This window comes from Wyeomyia smithii, chromosome 3, assembly GCF_029784165.1.
Source record: "Wyeomyia smithii strain HCP4-BCI-WySm-NY-G18 chromosome 3, ASM2978416v1, whole genome shotgun sequence".
Lineage (NCBI taxonomy): Eukaryota > Metazoa > Arthropoda > Insecta > Diptera > Culicidae > Wyeomyia > Wyeomyia smithii.
The window spans coordinates 245,513,224-245,531,578 of NC_073696.1; the positions used below are offsets into that span (position 1 = coordinate 245,513,224).

The 18,355-nt window shown below is 36.7% G+C and overlaps 1 protein-coding gene across 1 annotated transcript; it reads right to left on the reverse strand.

Moving 5' to 3' along the window:
* Window positions 1–1,490: 1,490 nt before the first annotated feature.
* LOC129727396 (serine protease gd-like) lies at window positions 1,491–16,825 on the reverse strand. Its single transcript, XM_055685216.1, has 3 exons — window positions 16,136–16,825; window positions 3,656–4,146; window positions 1,491–3,589 (listed from the first exon to the last, which is right to left on the reverse strand). Exons 1-3 carry the CDS (start codon window positions 16,406–16,408, stop codon window positions 2,800–2,802), a joined length of 1,554 nt encoding a protein of 517 aa, XP_055541191.1. The 5' UTR covers window positions 16,409–16,825; the 3' UTR covers window positions 1,491–2,799.
* Window positions 16,826–18,355: the final 1,530 nt, after the last annotated feature.

Sequence of the window (18,355 nt, forward strand, 5' to 3'; positions counted from 1 at the left end):
AGTATTCTATTTTTTTCCTTTCGGTTTGTCTCAGTCATTCACAGAAAACCGGCTAATGGCGAAAAAACGTTCCAGTCAATCAATTCAAATTCTTACACGGAATCCTGAGCAATTATTTTCTATGGTGTAATAGGGTAGCATATCGTCGGTTTCGTGCAACACTGACACAACTCAAAAATCATAGTTTCGAGAAAAACGCGATTGATAGTTAGCGTCGAAAATTTAATTTTCAAGAAAACTTCAAAGTTTATTATTTCCAATCCTCATTCAACGTTTTTGGGTCTATTATGCACATTTTATGATCACGTTGTACAAGATTTGTGTTACAAGAAGTGCCTGCCCATAACTGTTGAATTAGTGTGAGTTTTGAAACGGGGTTTCGTGGTAGAAAAATTTACAGTATTTGGCACCTTTTGTCATCAAGAAGTCAAAAATGCAATATTTTGAGTTACAAGTTGCACGAAACTGACGATATATATTATCCCTAAGAAATATTTTGCCCAAAAGGCCGCACATTTTTTATTCCCGTTTCCCGGGAATATTGCAAACCCTATTCAAATTGCAGTTTTTGATCAGCCGTTTTGTGTCGGGGCTGAAATGTTTACTGGACCCTTTACTGGTAAACAAAAAGCAAAATTATAAAGCCAACTTATGAAATATTAGTTTATCAGTACAGACTAACTGTTTCTACTCACAGAAAACCGTAAACCAATATTTTCCAATTAGCAAGTTGTATTGACCGTCACGGCACAATCGGCAACTTTACCTAGTATTTTTTTCACTTAAAATATTGGTCAATGAATATTTTTTTCATTCACGGACAAAATGCCATGAGTTTTGACGAATAGCATTTTTCTATTCATTGCCCATAATATAAACAATTTCACACGGAAAATGCGTACAAATATGCCTTATGCATGATAGGTAAAAATGCAGATGAATATATAAACAATGCTCACACCTATTATTTTTACCATCGCTGTATGCATTTTGGCATTGGTTTTATCTTCAAAGCATTGTAGCTCAAAATTGATTGATTGTATAGAAAAACTGTCTGAGTACTGTATTATTCCAAAACTTCAGATGAAAAGTTCTGGACGGAAAAATGTACAGAAAAATGAATACTTAAAAGTTAAGTTTCAAAAAAAAATTCAGTTTCAACATTTCTGAGAATAATTAAATTCCAATAATAAAACAGCTCATAAGGGCTTCGGAGTTTTCAACACCACACACCATAGTATTACTTGTGTATGAATCAAATTTAATATTCATCACTAGGGTTTGAGAGTCATTCCAGATTGAGTTAGGTAAAAATTTTGCCGAGAAAAACTGACAGCACATGCATCAGCAAATGAATCCAAAGTCGCAACATGACAACAAAATAGATTGGACTCCTACATAAATCGCATCTTAAATCGTGGTAAAGAGAGGGAGCTGGGGAAGGGACTTTAAATTTGTGGCTTTCGGTTCAGGATCCAAAATAAACATCATTCACGAGTGGTCACGTTGTGCATTCAATGCGAGTATTTATTCATTGAAAAATGGGATTCTCTAATTACACATTAAATTCGGGAAATTATAGTTACTCATACAGTACATGATGTTTGCATGACTTAGCAATAACACCGAGTTTTCTGAATGTTTTAGAGGTTGTTGCGGCAACAGTTGAATGCAAACTTTTCCCCCAGAATACTCTATTTACTTGTTGAAACTCTAGAATTTCATTCAATCGACGATTCTGGTTTTGGATGTTCTGGTATATCGGCATGTAGTCCGTTTTAAAAAAATAAAACCGCAATATTCCCCCTGACTTATATTTTATCTAAACATATTTGAGCTTACTCCAAGAATCGGAACGTAGAATAGTAGGTAAGGGAGGGCGCATTTTCATTTTACTTAGAACAGCGGTTCTCAACCTTTTTTCATGCGTGTACCCCTTGGCGATATTTTCCAACTCAATTGTACCTCCTGACATGGAATGTTCTCGCAGAGTGGGAGAAACATGTTGTGGTAGTCTAGTTCAGGTTTCAAATTAAACTATGGTTTGTTTAATTGCTACAGTCATGTTTAAAGAGCAAGTTTGAACAACAAATGAAGTGTTATAGAGAAAATGGGCTTTGTCGGCCATTACTGATTTTTCTTTCGCGTATTCCATGAAGGATTTTGCGTACCCCTAGGGGTACGCGTACTCCAGATTGAGAACCGCTGACTTAGAATACTGCATGCCAAAATGCTAAAAAAAAAAACAATCTAAAATTTTATCATTACGACACAATAGCAATACGTATTACCACGGTCGGATTAAGGATTGCGGGGCCCAGGGGCCAAGCAACTTTTGGCACCTTTTTCATTTGTTGAATTCGTCAATAGAGGAATAAGTCATACAAAAATATAAGTTGAAAGAAAGGTTATAAAAGGATTATGTAAGTTTTACTGGAAATTCGGTTGTTTTAAAGCAACATGTTTTTTTTTGTATTTAATCATGTGTCATTAGAAGTAAACTTTTGCGGGGGTCCCTCCCCCACCCTCAATCCGGCTATACGTATCACTTTCGAAACCTGCATTTCATGAATTACAATGGCAATCGACTATTTTCATAATATTTAAAAACAATTTGTTGTAGTAATACTTAAAACAACGCACATTCTTTATTTCTTCTCGCTTATAAGTTATTCTGGAACAAACTATCGACTAATTTAATGCAGTCTGAAGGCTTCTATTTACATGGCAAGGCTCGACCATCCCATAGATGATGTTGCTCACTAAGAGGGGCAATCCTTTGTCGTCGATGAACCATTTCTAGCCGGTCACTGTTCTCAACCAAAACCGTAACAATGCAACATCGGTGTATACCGTAAAAGCATTTACGTTGCATGTGTTGGCGTTGCTGTCGTACTGGCCCACCGAGACAACGCCGCGGAGAAAGTATTGGTTATTCCGTTTCACCACAAGGCCATTCCCGGAGTCGCCTTTACACGGAACAGACCCCCGACCATCGCCACAGAATATCGGCCAAGCGCTTGGATACGTTCGTTTCAGATTCCTTATGCACTCCTGACGTGTCACTATTAAAGACCTGATGAAGGTAGGAAAGGAGGAGGTACTGCCAGTTTCGGTTATGCCCCAACCGGCAACGATGCCTTCTTCACCAACGACTTTTGATAAATCGTTATCGTCCTGCCAAAGACAGATCGGTATGATGTAATTCGAAAACACGAGTTCAACTTTTAACCGGAGAACTGCCACATCCTTATCCTTCAAATCATCGCCATCGACGACGTACTCTTCGTGTGGAACAATCTCCGCAATTTCCGCGGTTTGTGCGTTTTCATCCAAAAAATTATCAATGTTGTACAAACCCGGCATGGCCAGAAGCCGTGATGGTTTTCTTAATTCGTTCAGCTCGTACACGCAATGAGCGGCTGTAATAAGGTGCTGTTTAGTGATTATTGTACTGCCGCAGATATATTTCGGATTAAGGCGTTGCGTGCGATCGAATAATGGAACAACCCATGGAAATTGTCCTTTCACCACTCGCTCGCCGTTTATGGAAAGACTATTCAGTGAACTCGGTGTCTTGCCGCATACGCTGTAAAATAATTTTTTGTATTATATTTTGATAATGGCAAGCTAAAAATGAATGCTGGTAACTTACAATTGTGAAGTCTGTTCTACAGGTGGTCGTTCAGGGCGTTGGTAGCTTATAGACTGATCTGGTCGCGTAATAGCAGGACGAGTTACAGGTCTTTGTTCAATTGGTTTTTGTTGAACATGAATTGGTCGTACCGTTTGAGGTTGTGGAAACCACGGTTGATTTGTTTGCGGAACTTCCACTTCGGGACGATACGGTGGCACTGGCTGTACGGCGTTTTCCGCGGGACGCTGAAACTGGAAGCCGTTATTGTTTCCCCCGGGTGGTGCGTGTAGCTGAGTGTACAGTGTGTGCGCGAGATTTATGGTTGTAACGACTCGTCCTTGGGCTCTGGACCCGATGCATATAGTTTGACCGTTCACAGCGATGGAAAGAACCCACGGTATGATGTTCTGCAGGGGGAAGTTAACTCGATACTGTGCTGGCAGACCTTGCGAAATGTCATTGAAGGTTTCCTCGCGGGACTTGATCAACGTGATCGAGCCAATATTGCTCTGGAAGAAAGAAACGGAATAGAAAGGATTAATGATAAATTAAATAACGAGGCTCTAAGCTGATTAAATGTTTCTACTGGAGTAAATAATCTTTTTTGCAAAAAAAAAATGATTTAATTAAGCAACCCACGGTGTTTTTAAAGTGCAAGTTTATATCTATCGCCACCGTCAACAGTTTTCGGCGTAGGGCTATTTTTTGTATAATGGGCTACTTTGTGTGAGACATAAAAATAAAATTTTTATTCACTCATGGATCATAGTTATTTTCAGGTCGTTAATAAAATCTAAATATATAAATTGAGAAGAGAGACAGAAATTTGCGAACCTCCATAACTTGGGAATACATCGTCCGATTTGTACTCAATTTTGTTTGTTGTGTTCGTCTTAACATAGAGCATTTTTGTACGGCGAGAAAGATTGTGAAATATTGAGGGGAAACTTTACAAGAAAAGAAATCGATTTCCGCTGCAAACAGCAGTAGTAGAGATGGGAGGACATATTGCGTTCTTAGAAGGCGTTGGCAGTTGGAGTTGACTTGTTTATCAATTGACAACCTTCACTACTGCTAGATTTTTTTCTCACTAGAACATTACTTATTTATTTGTTTATGTGCACACTAGCACATCCCAAGGCTATCGGGCCGTTGGTATATATACATATTTAGTTACAATTATAATTTATCTTTATACACTTTATAATCAATTATAATTATATTCTTATAAACTAATATTTTTAAGAAATAACATCTAAATAAGATCATATGAATTACTATCTTTTATAAACCTCACACATCTTTTGATTGCTTTTGCATCATCTTTAAGCTCTTTAACCCTTTATAAGGCAGTGGCAACTATATTGCCACCAATAAAATACATTTTTTTCGCTGCACTAAGAATATTGTTTTCAAATTTGGCTTAACCAAAAACTTCTAAAGGTGTCTTAGAACACCTTAGTTTTTTCTAAGACTGCTAGAAGTGTGCAATATTCATTTTGGCTTCATTTTTATGTAAACAAACCGTGACTTTAGAACGTCTTTAGGAATGTTATTCTTAATTTGGTGAAAATCCAACAAACTGGTAAGTTTCTCACCAGAAACTTTCTATTTAGGACCTACTGTGTTAGATTATGCAGTTCTTTTGTTAAAATACACAGAGGCGACGCGTGACCAAGTGGGCTACCTGTTCAATCAACATTTGCAACACTGAAACAACAGTATCGTGATATTAAATTGGAATGCTCGCTCATTCAGGGCCAATGAGAATGAGCTTTTTAATTTTTTAACAGTAAATAATGTGCATATTGCAATTATTACTGAAACATTTTTGAAACCTAACATAAAATTAAAATATGATCCCAATTACGTGGTTCATAGATATGATAGGATTCAGGGTTCCGGCGGTGGAGTTGCAATTGTTATTCATCGCCGAATCAAACATCGTGCTCTTCCCCATCTTGAGACGAAAGTTATTGAAACTTTGGGAATTGAAGTTCAAACTGAACTTGGGATTTTATTTATTGCCGCAACATATTTACCATTTCAATGCACACGCGAGCACAAAAATTATTTTAAAGGTGATTTACAAAAACTAACCAGAAATCGTTCGAAATTTTTTATAATCGGCGATTTTAACGCTAAACATCGTTCATGCAATAATTCTCAAAGTAATTCCAATGGCAAAATTTTATTCAATGATTGTTCTTCAGGATACTATTCTATTTTGTCTCCGAATAGTCCTACATGCTTTTCTTCTGTAAGAAACCCTTCAACAATTGATTTGGTGCTAACAGATCAAAGTCATGTATGTAGTGATTTGATCACACATGCTGACTTTGATTCTGACCATCTTCCAATAACTTTTTCTTTATCACATGAATCAGTTTTAAACCCTATGAGCTCTAGTTTTAATTATAACAAGGCTAATTGGGAAAGATACAAAACTCATATTGAGAGAAATTTCAATAATGAGCTTGATTTGCAAAACGAAGTGAATATTGATTCCGCTTTGGAAGCATTAAAATGTGCAGTTGTTGATGCCAGGAATTATTCTGTTCCAAAGGCTCAAATGAAATTTGACTCACCAATAATTGACGAGAATCTTCAACTTCTAGTTCGTTTGAAAAATGTCCGCAGACGTCAATATCAATGTTCTCGTGACCCTGTTTTTGAAACTATTTATAAAGATTTACAGAAAGAGATTAAACATAGATTTACTCTTCTGAGAAATCAAAATTTTGAGACTAAAGTTGAAAAATTGAAACCATATTCAAAACCTTTTTGGAAGCGGTCGAAGATTCTTAAGAAACCTTCAAAGCCTATTCCAGTTTTAAAAGATGGTGAACGTTTTCTTGTATCCAATGAACGAAAGGCTCAAAGACTTGCTCAGCAGTTTGAGTGTGTTCATAACTCAAATTTGAATTTTGTGAGTGCAATTGAAAATGAAGTCACACGTCAATTTGATTTAATTTCTTCCCAGATTTTTTTACCTGCAGAAATAATTGAAACTAAGTTGAATGAGATTAAATCAATTATTAAAAATTTCAAAAATATGAAAGCACCTGGTGACGATGGAATCTTTAATATACTTATCAAACATCTCCCTGAGAGCACAATGGAATTTTTAGTGAAAATTTTCAATTGCTGCTTCAAAATTGCATATTTTCCCAAATTATGGAAAAATGCAAAAATTACTCCAATTTTAAAACCGGATAAGAACCCAGCTGAAGTTTCAAGTTATCGACCAATCAGTTTGCTTTCTTCAATAAGTAAACTGTTTGAGAGAATTATTCTTAACAGAATGATTTTACACATCAACGAAAATTCAATTTTTGCAAATGAACAGTTTGGATTTCATCAATTGCTCAGAGTTACTAAAATGATACGAGCTAACAAATCTGAAGGTTATTCCACTGGAGCTGCTCTTTTAGACATAGAAAAAGCATTCGACAGTGTTTGGCATAAAGGTTTGATTGCGAAATTGCAAACATTTAATTTTCCAATTTTCCTAATCAAAATTTTAAAAAATTATCTTACTGATCGAACTCTGCAGGTTGTCTATCAGAATTCAAAATCTGATAGATTTCCTGTCAGAGCAGGTGTACCTCAAGGTTCAGTCTTGGGTCCAGTCCTGTACAACATGTTCACTTCAGATCTTCCTGATTTGCCTCCAGGATGCACAAAGTCATTGTTCTGCGATGACACAAGCATTTCCGTAAAAGGAAAAAGTCTTCGTGTCATATGCAGTCGATTGCAGAAAAGTTTAGATATTTTTTCTTCCTACTTGCAAAAGTGGAAAATCTCTCCCAATGCTTCTAAAACTCAAATGATAATTTTTCCGCATAAGCCTAGGGCTTCTTTCCTCAAGCCAAACAATAATCACGTTGTCAAGATGAATGGGGTTATTTTAAGTTGGTCCGACAAGGTTAAGTACTTGGGACTAATTTATGATAAAAAACTTATTTTCAAAGAGCACATTGAGAGTATACAAGCCAAGTGCATCAAATACACGAGATGTTTATATCCTCTCATTAACAGGAATTCTAAACTTTGTTTAAAGAACAAACTTTTGATTTACAAACAAATTTTTAGACCAGCAATGCTTTATGCTGTACCGATCTGGTCAAGTTGCTGTTCAACAAGGAAGAAAACGCTCCAAAGGATTCAGAATAAAATTCTGAAAATGATTTTGAAGCGTCCTCCTTGGTTTGGTACACTCGAATTACATAGACTTACTGGTGTTGAACCATTAGAAGCTATGTCAAATAAAATTATTAACAATTTTCGACAAAAATCGTTGCAATCCTCAATTGCTACGATAAGCTCTCTTTATAGCCAATAAGTTAGCAATTAAGTTAGTTGTAAGTTTACTTCCCCTTTTCTGACAAGTAGGTTTAAATCCCTACGAATGATAAGTCCTAACTGCGGAAGCAAACAAATCCTAACAATTAAAATTACAAATTTCTAACAGTGTTGAGAAGTCACCATTTGTGATTGGACACACATACTCATTATTTACTAATATTTATCATAAATACTTAAGCTACAAACAAATCCCCCATTTAAAAGAAATAAACAGTTTCGAAAACTTTTATCTTTCTACATTTATCTAAATGGCAAAGAAATTTTACGGTCTATTATGACCGCGAGTTTTCCGATAATTTTCTCGTAGAGTAATGATATCTGCATCATTTCATAGAGGAAATCTTTATCCACATTTATCGCATCATGATTCTCAATGATCGGTTTTAGTCGTGAATAATTCTTGATCCGTCGAAGAACTAGAAAAGTTCGCTCGACGGATGGAGTTGTGATATGCAATGTCAGTATCATTCAGGTTTCGTCCAACGATATTTAAAATTATGTTAATTATGACGATGTTAAAATTTTAAGCTAAAAAGAAAGCAGCGCGTAAGAAGACAAACGTATACTATGCGGAATATGCGAGGTTCAAGTTTTCGAATGAACAAAATGGGTGTAGAGGTTTGAATGAAACTATACATCGACGGAAGAATTCCACCACATTGACAGAAATAATGAATGAATGTGCTCGTTTTTCATTTGCACTACGAAAGCTCTGAAGATGGATCTGCGAACTCTCGCGGCCACGTGGTCTCTCTCAAATTTCAATGACGTCGAGAGAAGAAACATCAAGGCATAACGAAACAGATTTACCAGACACTGAAGAGAGGTGGTGTGTAATGAATGTTTTCTCTCGCTGACATCGTTTTTGTTCAGCAGAAAGTTTGAACCAAAAATGTCATTTTTACGCGAGGCGTCGCATTAGTAGTGGTGAGCATAAATGACTGCGTCTACCCTTCCGCTCTTGAAGGTGCAGAGAAGTGTTGAACGGCGGTTAGTTCAGGTGAAAGGTCTGAACAAACGGTAGTCATTATTGCGTGTGGCCGTGTGGGTTGCGTTGCGTGTGAGTTGTATGGCGTAGTCTGAAGTGTAGCCCATCAGGTTACATTCTTTATGGTGCATAAATTTCCACTATGTAGAAAATAAAATAAGGATGTTCGGGATAACATTAAAATTACAAATAAATTACCTTCGATGATTTTTCATCCACTCTACAAATATGAAAAAATCACTTTTTTTCTGAGATTGTCTACCTGTCCTATGAACAGGTTGAACAGGTGGACGAGACGCCTCTGAAAATACATGATGTATATGACGACAAATTTCAAATTTCTTCCTAAAATTTTTTGCTGAATACCACTTGAATAATTCTTTATTTTGATTTTTTCCATGCAAGATAAATGAAGTCCTTCTGTTACATTTTAATTACTATAAAGTTTCATTTTTTTATAATTAAAAAGGAAGCTTACAATGCAGCTGCAAAAAATGTTCCCATCGTTTTGGGGGTTAACGGGCAGTGGCAAGTATATTGCCACCAACGTTTGTACGGTTAACGGGCTGTGGCAACTATATTGCCACCAATTTTTTCAATTGATTCAATAGTAAATTGTTGAACAAAGGTACAGATGTGTTGTTCCTCCTGTGAGGAATACGTTTTACTTAAGTTTATGTCAATTCCTTGCGTAGTTTTTACGGCCTCATAAAGGGTTGATACTGCTTATTGAGTGTTTATTTTTAGCAGAAGAAAATTGTTGACATTCATTAAATATATGATTTACTGTTAACGGTGCTTTACATATGTCGCAATTTGGAGAGATATCATGAGGCATGAGATATGAATGTGTCAAATTTGTGTCTCCTAGTCTCAATCGCGTTATTATTACACTATCTCGACGGTTTAAAACATTTATGCTACTCCAATATTTGGTGGACTCTCTTATTCACTAAAACATGATTAATCGGTTATTTTAAAACGAGGCGACAATTAAAGAAAATAATTCAGTTGTCAACGATTTGTTATTAACCCGGTGTATGAAGAGAAAATTTAAGTGGCTCAGGTAAATTGAATGAATTTCAACGGTGCCTTTTAGATATTCATCAACCAAAATATATTTCAACTCTGAGAGATCTCAGATATAACATTTGGAAACCAATATACCGCCAGTCAGAAAACCCAAAATTGAATTACCGCAATGCAAGGCGATTCAACTGCAGAGATTTTCTTAAAACAATTGTTAGCGATTGGCAATGGAGAAGCACCTGGTAAAGTTTTCATTGGTTTCGGTTTCGAAAAATTCGTACCGTGTAATCTCGACGAAATAGGAGTTCATTCCGAAAATCATTCAGAATTATGTAAACGACGTTGGTGAAGAAGTGACCAATTATCCAACGGAGCTAACAAATTCTACATGATCTTCTAGAAATGGAACCACCTGTTCTATTTTATTCGCGTCAGTTTTTCTGCAATTTGCCAAAAAATTAGCCCACCATTTCTGAAAAATGAACATTTTCGAAATTCTCCACGTACAAGCGTAGAATACGCGCTTGAAAAAAGTTGGTTTTTTTTTTGTGTTAAGGCAAGGTGGACTCAATTCAACTCAATGGAAAAGTACCAGATGTGGTTTTCATCTATTTTATTCTTGCAAAACTTCAATTGTTTGATGACTCAGGAACTCATTACAAATGCCTTTCCGAATATCGTTCAGAATCATGTATACCACGGTCACGTGAATGTAAAATTTTGAAGCGAAAATCAACATGACGACGATTTGAATTTCATAATTCCGAAAGAAATTCCTGATGAATCAGAGTCCAGATTGTATGAATATTAATAATTAAAAACTCTTCGAGATCATCCAGCAATTCCCTTATTTACTGCAGTTCACATAATTAACGGTTAAAAGTTGAAAATGTCATTCTCACACCCAGAAGCCTGAACCAAATAAACTCTAGTAATTGGAAAAGATTGGTCGTAAATCATCTTAAGACCAATGTAGTACAATCGACGGTACTTGAAAGCCAATTCAAAGGTTAGGATGTTCTCATTCCGAAAACGATTTGACTTTTGAGTTTAAACGTAATGTTTGGATTTGAAATGACTATTAAAGAATCTCAAAGTCAACCTGTGGAAGTATTAGAAATCAATTTAGAATTCCCATGTTGTTCACACGTCCTGTCATATATTGGAAAGTCCTCCTGTTTATTTATTTACGAAAAAGGTTGTCTTCTTGTTCAATTGGAAGTTGGAAAACTGTTTCTTTTATGTGTAAACTTAAAAAACTGTTTCTTTTTGTGTGAGCAAAAGAAACTGTTTCTTTCAGTAACTAATAAAACCCTGAAAGCCTCGAATATTTTAAATGAAAACATGTGAAATCGTCGTGAATGTTCAAAATTAAATGAAAGTAAAACAGGTGGGACAATGTCTGCCGGGTCAGCTAGTATAGAACATATTTGATAAGATGTTCATCGTCGATTTTTTACAGATAGTTTCTACACGATTGACATGCTTCTTAGTAATTGCTATCCTGTGTTCTGAAGCATTAAGGCAGGCATGTGGTAAATACGTTGGAAGCTGAAGCTGTTCAACTGAAATAATAACACCTATAAAATTTCGTTAGCTTAGAGTTGTCAGGAGGACAATCATTTTTACTGCAAACGGGAACATTTTTTCCAAAAAATTCATGTTTTCGGCGCTATATGCACCAAAAACAGGGTGGCAAAAAAACTGGAAAATCTGGGAATATCAAGGAAAACCGAAAATAAACAGGGAAAAACTTTTACCCGAGACATGATTTCTTATCTAAACGGCTCTTTAGCGCTAGAACGGATTTTTTTAGCGAAAGGGTTAATACGGGACCTCTACGGTTCGGTTTCATATCCGATTGAATACTGGTTTCATTAGGATTCTAGAGTTGTGTTCATCTGTATTGCACTTATTTGTGCTGAATGGTGAAAAATATCAAAGAAATTATTGTTATATTTCAGGAACTAATCTTGAGAACTTTTTCGCGGTATCATGAGCGTTAATGTTAGCATGGAGAGTAGATTATCAAAATGAAGTCAAGTGAATATTCACAGCACAGCTTGGGATTCACATATCCCATCGATCTGATTTCATTGAAATTCCTCTGTGGGAAAAACCGGAAATAACTGTGTCTCTTTATGCAAATCACTGAATCACATACCGACCACTAGTTTATCGAAAGTTCATAAGGATCGAAAACCGGTTAACGTGGTTGAAATTTTTTCATGAATATTTTTGATATTTGCACAGAGCAATAGATTAGTATCCAAGAAGTTAGAAGAGTACGCAAAATGAAGTATATTTTCAACCTCTCCTTCTCACCCAATAAATTTAAGGTAAAAATTTTCATAAAATTCTAGCTGGAAACTTCCGTATCACAAAAATTTTTTAGTCCTAGAGAGCCAGTTTTTTCGAAATTTTAATTTTGAGATAACACCAGATCTCGACGTTTCATGTATTTCTTAGGAATTTGATATCAAATTAAATTTCATTTTTTTTGCGCTTTGAGGCACGTGTTCCCAAAATTCGATTGAGCTGAAATTTGGCATGGAAGCTTTTTTCGAGATGACAAAACTTTTGAGCACTACTAAACGTAATACTAAACGTAAAAGGTCATTTTTTTTCATACAAGTCATTAGTATACGCATGTAGTTAGTATAAGTTAGTACGTATTTGTATTTGTGTGTTCGTGTGTGCTGTGCACATAGGGTGCTAATGAAAATAGATTTTTCAAATTTCGTCTTCTGGAAAACTATTCGGACCTCAGGAACACAGAGATTCAACTTTTTGACCGATGGAAAATGCACAGGTAGTAATTCATGAAATTGTCGATACAGAAAATTTTTTTGTGATGCCAGATGCCTCAAAAGAGCATAAAACGTCAAAATATGGTGTTATCTAAAAAAACGGAAAGACTTAGAAGGTTTTGAGACGAGACAGTTTCCCAGCTAAAAATTACTAAGTCCCAAAACTCGTTATTTTTCGATTTTTTTAGATAACACTAGATCTCAGCATTTCATCCATTTCATGCATTTCTAAGACATTTGGCATCAACAAACGTTTCAACATCGACATTCTTAGAACGCAGAGAGCGGAACTACCCTCACTGGGTAGTATTTGGTCATTTAAGGTTGTTTTTTAGAAATCATAACTGTCCTAAACTGATATATGCGATAGCGAGTAAAATTTTCAGTACGAAGCTTTTTCCAAAACCGTTTGGATAATAAGTGTTAGGACGAATTTCAACTATCTGAACTGTACATAATGCTTTAATATAATCACGAAACATTGATTTGTTGAAAAAGGTGCATCAACGTAGAAAAAATTGTTGAGCCACAAGTCGCTCAACAGTTTTTTTTTATAATCAGTCGAATAGCCGCGATTCATGCATTTCTAAGACATTTGGCATCAACAAACGTTTCAACATCGACATTCTTAGAACGCAGAGAGCGGAACTACCCTCACTGGGTAGTATTTGGTCATTTAAGGTTGTTTTTTAGAAATCATAACTGTCCTAAACTGATATATGCGATAGCGAGTAAAATTTTCAGTACGAAGCTTTTTCCAAAACCGTTTGGATAATAAGTGTTAGGACGAATTTCAACTATCTGAACTGTACATAATGCTTTAATATAATCACGAAACATTGATTTGTTGAAAAAGGTGCATCAACGTAGAAAAAATTGTTGAGCCACAAGTCGCTCAACAGTTTTTTTTTATAATCAGTCGAATAGCCGCGATTACGTTCTCGGATAGAATACGTTCTCGGAAATGAATTTAGTTTGGAATATAATTGCATCCGTGGCCTCTGCCATCTTGCATCTGCACTTCTACCGTACAAAAGTCACAAGCGCGCTTCAGTTGTCCACGAGCATGGATCAAGCTTCGTGGCCTTAGAGGGCTACAGTACGATCAAAGTTTTGTAGATAGTCAATTAAGCGCCGCGACGATTTGTTTTTTTTTTTTTTTTTTTGAGCAGAGCGTCCTCGGAGTCCAAAAAAGCACGGTCTCCCGGCCTAAGACCTCGACGACCTTCTCTGCTAATGTCGTTCTTGGTAACCACCAGTTAGCCTAGGTGCACGCACTTGTCAACTACCTCGATTTTATCACCGCTATGCTGAATCCGTGGTCGGAGTTTAACACGGACTTCTCTGGGGTCAATTGTAGGCTTCTGTGCATCATCTCGTTTCGGAAATATCAATATTGAATGGCATTCGATAATTTTGGGATGTTTACCAGAGAGCTGAAGTCGTCATCTTGGATTTCAAAAATGCATACGGACTGGCCTCTGGGTGTAATTCAAGTTCCTGAAATTCTCATATTGGGTGGTATTTGGCCATTTTGGTCTGTTATTCAGAAACCTGAAGTTGCCATCTTAGACTCCAAAATAGTCTGTGGGGTCGATTCTTAGCTCCTGTGCAGCATTTCTATCATTTTTAGCTGTTCTCCGAAAAAATTGTTCCTAATATGTGTTGTACGGAAGAGGTGTCGTACCACCATAGGAATATTTCCTGCTCCCAAAAACTTTTACATACCAAAGTTGGTTCCATATCTTGCTTAGTTCTCGAGTCGTTGAATGTAATGAACGCATCGCAAGTATAGTTGTGTTGGATTTACGTTACGTGGAGTAGAATTTGTTTTAACAAACGAATTTGTTTTAACAAACAATAGATTTCAAATGGTAAAGGCCAGATCATACCACTAAGTGTATTGAATCGTATTTTTAAGACGTCTTTTCGTAGAATTAACGAGTGATTTTTAACATATTTGATGAAATTTCGATGTGTTTACTATCTGTTGTCTTGCTTATAAGTCTCTTTGCATTTCAAAGATTGTTTTAATATCCGTTGATAAATTCGCATAATGATATTGATGTTCAAAGTTCTGAGTTATGTCGGATGCCATTAATTGATAAATTTTTAACATTTTGATTGCGTGTGAATGGCTTTCCTTTTCTTTTTTTTTCTCAAATAACTGTTCAGTGTTTTAATTTGCCTTCTGCTGACATTTTTGTCTTTTTTACACGGTTTGGCGGTCAAGTTTTATTGCCGTTTTGCAAATTTATCCCATTATTATACATTTTTTGACATTCAATCGTCAATAGATTTTTATATATTAGAATTTAATAAATTGATTAAATTTAGAAAAAAAATCGTTCTATTCGCATCTTGACCTGCCATAATCAGTTCTTGCAATAGGTTAATGGAAATACCAAAATAAGGCAACACGCGATTTACACGTTCCACGAGTGATTTTAGCGAATCATCGTTATCAATTGGTTCAACTGTAGGTTATCTTGAACTGATTTTAGCTTCTTGCGTTCAATAAGAGCACTTGTGAGTGCTAGTCAACAAAGAAATTTTCAGCCAAACCTTATTACTAGTTTATATACAATATTTGAAAGTATGTCAACAATCAAAACTCATCGCTAATCGAATGGAATGATAGCATTCCATTTTCCTTGTCAAATCACTAAATATAGGTTCGAATATGAAGTCTGAATTTGGATTCTGAAGTTTTCTGAAAACTCAAGATTAATTATCTAACCTTCAACTAGACTAAAAAGACTCTTCATATTAACTCGCGACTTCCTCGCGAAAGGCTTCCGATTTACGATCATTTGGAGTATTTTCCCACCGTTAATTATCAGTAGCGTGTGTTTGCGGTTGCTATTTTAATTGCATGTTTTGAACTAACTTACTATAATCGCACATCGCAGCCAGGTATACGCGTGCCAAACAGACGGTCAGGGTTAGCTTTCGGCTGGTGTCTTGTATTTTTGCATATGGATTATTTTGGATCAGGCGTTTCAAGATGGTAAAACCTGTTTAGATGACGCGTTGAAGATGCTCTCCGAAGTTTCCGCCTTATCGGCTGTAGGTCGCGGGCGCAGACGCGGACCGACACGCTGCGGCGTTAAATATTTATATCAACATTCTACCCTTGGCTGGATGGGGGATTTTTAGCTCGACCGGTCAGGTTTCACTACCCGATTATACGGAAAGTACACGACTAGTTGCTATGATTTTATTGGACGTACGGGAGTTTGCGTGTGTGAGTGTGTGTGGGAATTACGTGTCATATTGTATAAAAGATGACTTTGAACTTACAGAGGGTAGACGCGTAGGGATGGTGAGGTCGACGTTAAGTTTCACCACCTGTCCGATGTTAATATTATCGATCTCGATGTAACCGAACTTCTGTCCCGTTGCGCGGTCCGCTTGATAAGTGAATATGTCCGGACATGGGGTATTGACGGCTTGCGTTCGGGTTAATCCCAGTAGTGTGGTCAGGTATAAAATTACGATTAATATCTTAGCAGACGGTGTAGTTAAGGCACGTAATTTCATATTGAGTATTGTACTGCAGCGTATCTTAGGCATGATTTCTTCAGACTCCGGATTCTGCCTGAGAACATCACTAATTCATTGTCACTGGCATAGGAATATTGATATGCGGAATGTGAAACAGGTTTGTTTTGTAACTGGAGATTCTGATGTAAACGTGTTTTGTTAAATTCAGCAATTTGCGAGTTTACACCTGGACACCGCTTGATACACTATGCACGAATCCACAAAGTATCGCTTTACACCTATTGAAGACTAATTGCACAAACAATATGAAAATAGTTAATTTGCATCGGCGATATTAATTAAAATGTTATTGCTTTAGCGGCACACACGACGGAGCACCTTCTATCTGCTCTATTACTGAATTAAATAGCAACGATCTTCCCAGCACTTCGCAGCTACTATCGTACACCTCGGAAAACTAGCAGCAACGATCTCTACGCCGGGACGTTTACACGCATACTGACTGAGTCCGATGAAAACAAGCTGGACGTACAGATTTTAGTTTTTGTTTGTGTTCTCCTCAAGTTGTGCTGACAGATCTCGCTAAACATGTGAAAAGGGCCCATGTGCCATATGTAAACAAGCCACAATTTCACGTTTTTCAATGAATACAAGCTTATTCTACTCGTACAAATAAGATTTTTTGATAAAGAGTGAATTCTTTTATCAATAAATCTTATTGGTAAGAGCAGATTTCGCTTGTATTGATCAAAAAACGAGAAAATTTGGCTTGTTTACATATGGCACATGGGCCGTTTTCACATGTTTGGCCAGAGATCAGGAATGCTGCGAAAGCGCACTGCCAAATTTGTGGATTGGAATTTTTGACGTTGACTAACGTCTATATCGAAGTTAGGCCCCTGAATTTGAAAATCTAGTAATTCAACCAGGGAAAACCAGAGAAAAGTGGTCAGGTTTTGAGCGCTTATTTTGCAGTCATCTATAATCAGGTTTTCGAGGTTTTGGCATCAATCGATCAGAAATTCTTTTACGGTTAAATTTATGTAACAAAAACAAACTTTTGTTTGAGATACACTATTGAAAAATTGGTAATTAATATCGATTGTCTAAATCATACCGCGCAGCCAATCACTACCTCTCTTTCCAAGCACAGTCGACACTAACGGATACAATCGATCTGACTTTGTTGTTATTGTTGTTGCCACTTTCTGTTTCCGATGTTTATGCTGCTGCTAGCGGAAAAAACCTTGCAAATATGCATTTTTTTGTTGGTGTTAATATTACGACAGCGGCCGGCGCCCCATAATTCTGATTCCAAAACCGCACCAGTGACATGCGGACGCTAGGTGATAACAGCTGAAAGGAGGAAATACAAAATAGTACCGGTCATCTCGTGCCGGTTTCACCCGTTATGCTGGTGGCTTTAGTAGTAAATGGCTACTGCAAAACACTTAAATGGCTGGAATTCTGGACGGACTAACCAGGAAACTATAATCGGCAACTGGCACCTTTTGTTGCCTCGAAATTTTGGTACAGAAGCGGCTAATTGAATTTTCTGTTTTACCAAATGCTGCTGCTAGCGGAAAAAACCTTGCAAAAATGCATGTTTGTGTTGGTGTTAATATTACGACAGCGGCCGGCGCAGCTTTCAAGAAACATTTGTCTCTACCATTCCATCATCTATGTAGCCCCGCCTTCTTTCTAATTATCTGACGAAGCCTTGGTATAAAACGTATCGTTCGAACATTTCACCCCATCAGTTTCACTACTAAACCGTACCGGATACATACGGACGCTCGGTGTTAGCAGCTAAAAGGAGGAAAAACAAAATAGTAACGGTCATCTCGTGCCGGTTTGACCCGTGATGCTGGTGGCTACTGCAAAATACTAAAATGGCTGGAATTCTGGACGGAAACCAGTAAACAAGAAATCGGCAACTGGCACCTTTTGGTGCCTCGCAGTTTTATAATAGAAGCGGTTAGTTGAATTTTATGTTTTACAATTGCTGCTGTTAGC

Excerpts from the sequence above, each read along its gene's own strand:
- LOC129727396 (XM_055685216.1), bottom strand. The coding sequence starts at position 16,408 with ATGCCTAAGATACGCTGCAGTACAATACTCAATATGAAATTACGTGCC. Across the intron at positions 4,147-16,135 it reads TCCCTACGCGTCTACCCTCT|AGCAATATTGGCTCGATCAC; the intron begins GTAAGTTCAAAG and ends TCTTTCTTCCAG. Across the intron at positions 3,590-3,655 it reads GTAGAACAGACTTCACAATT|CGTATGCGGCAAGACACCGA; the intron begins GTAAGTTACCAG and ends ATTATTTTACAG.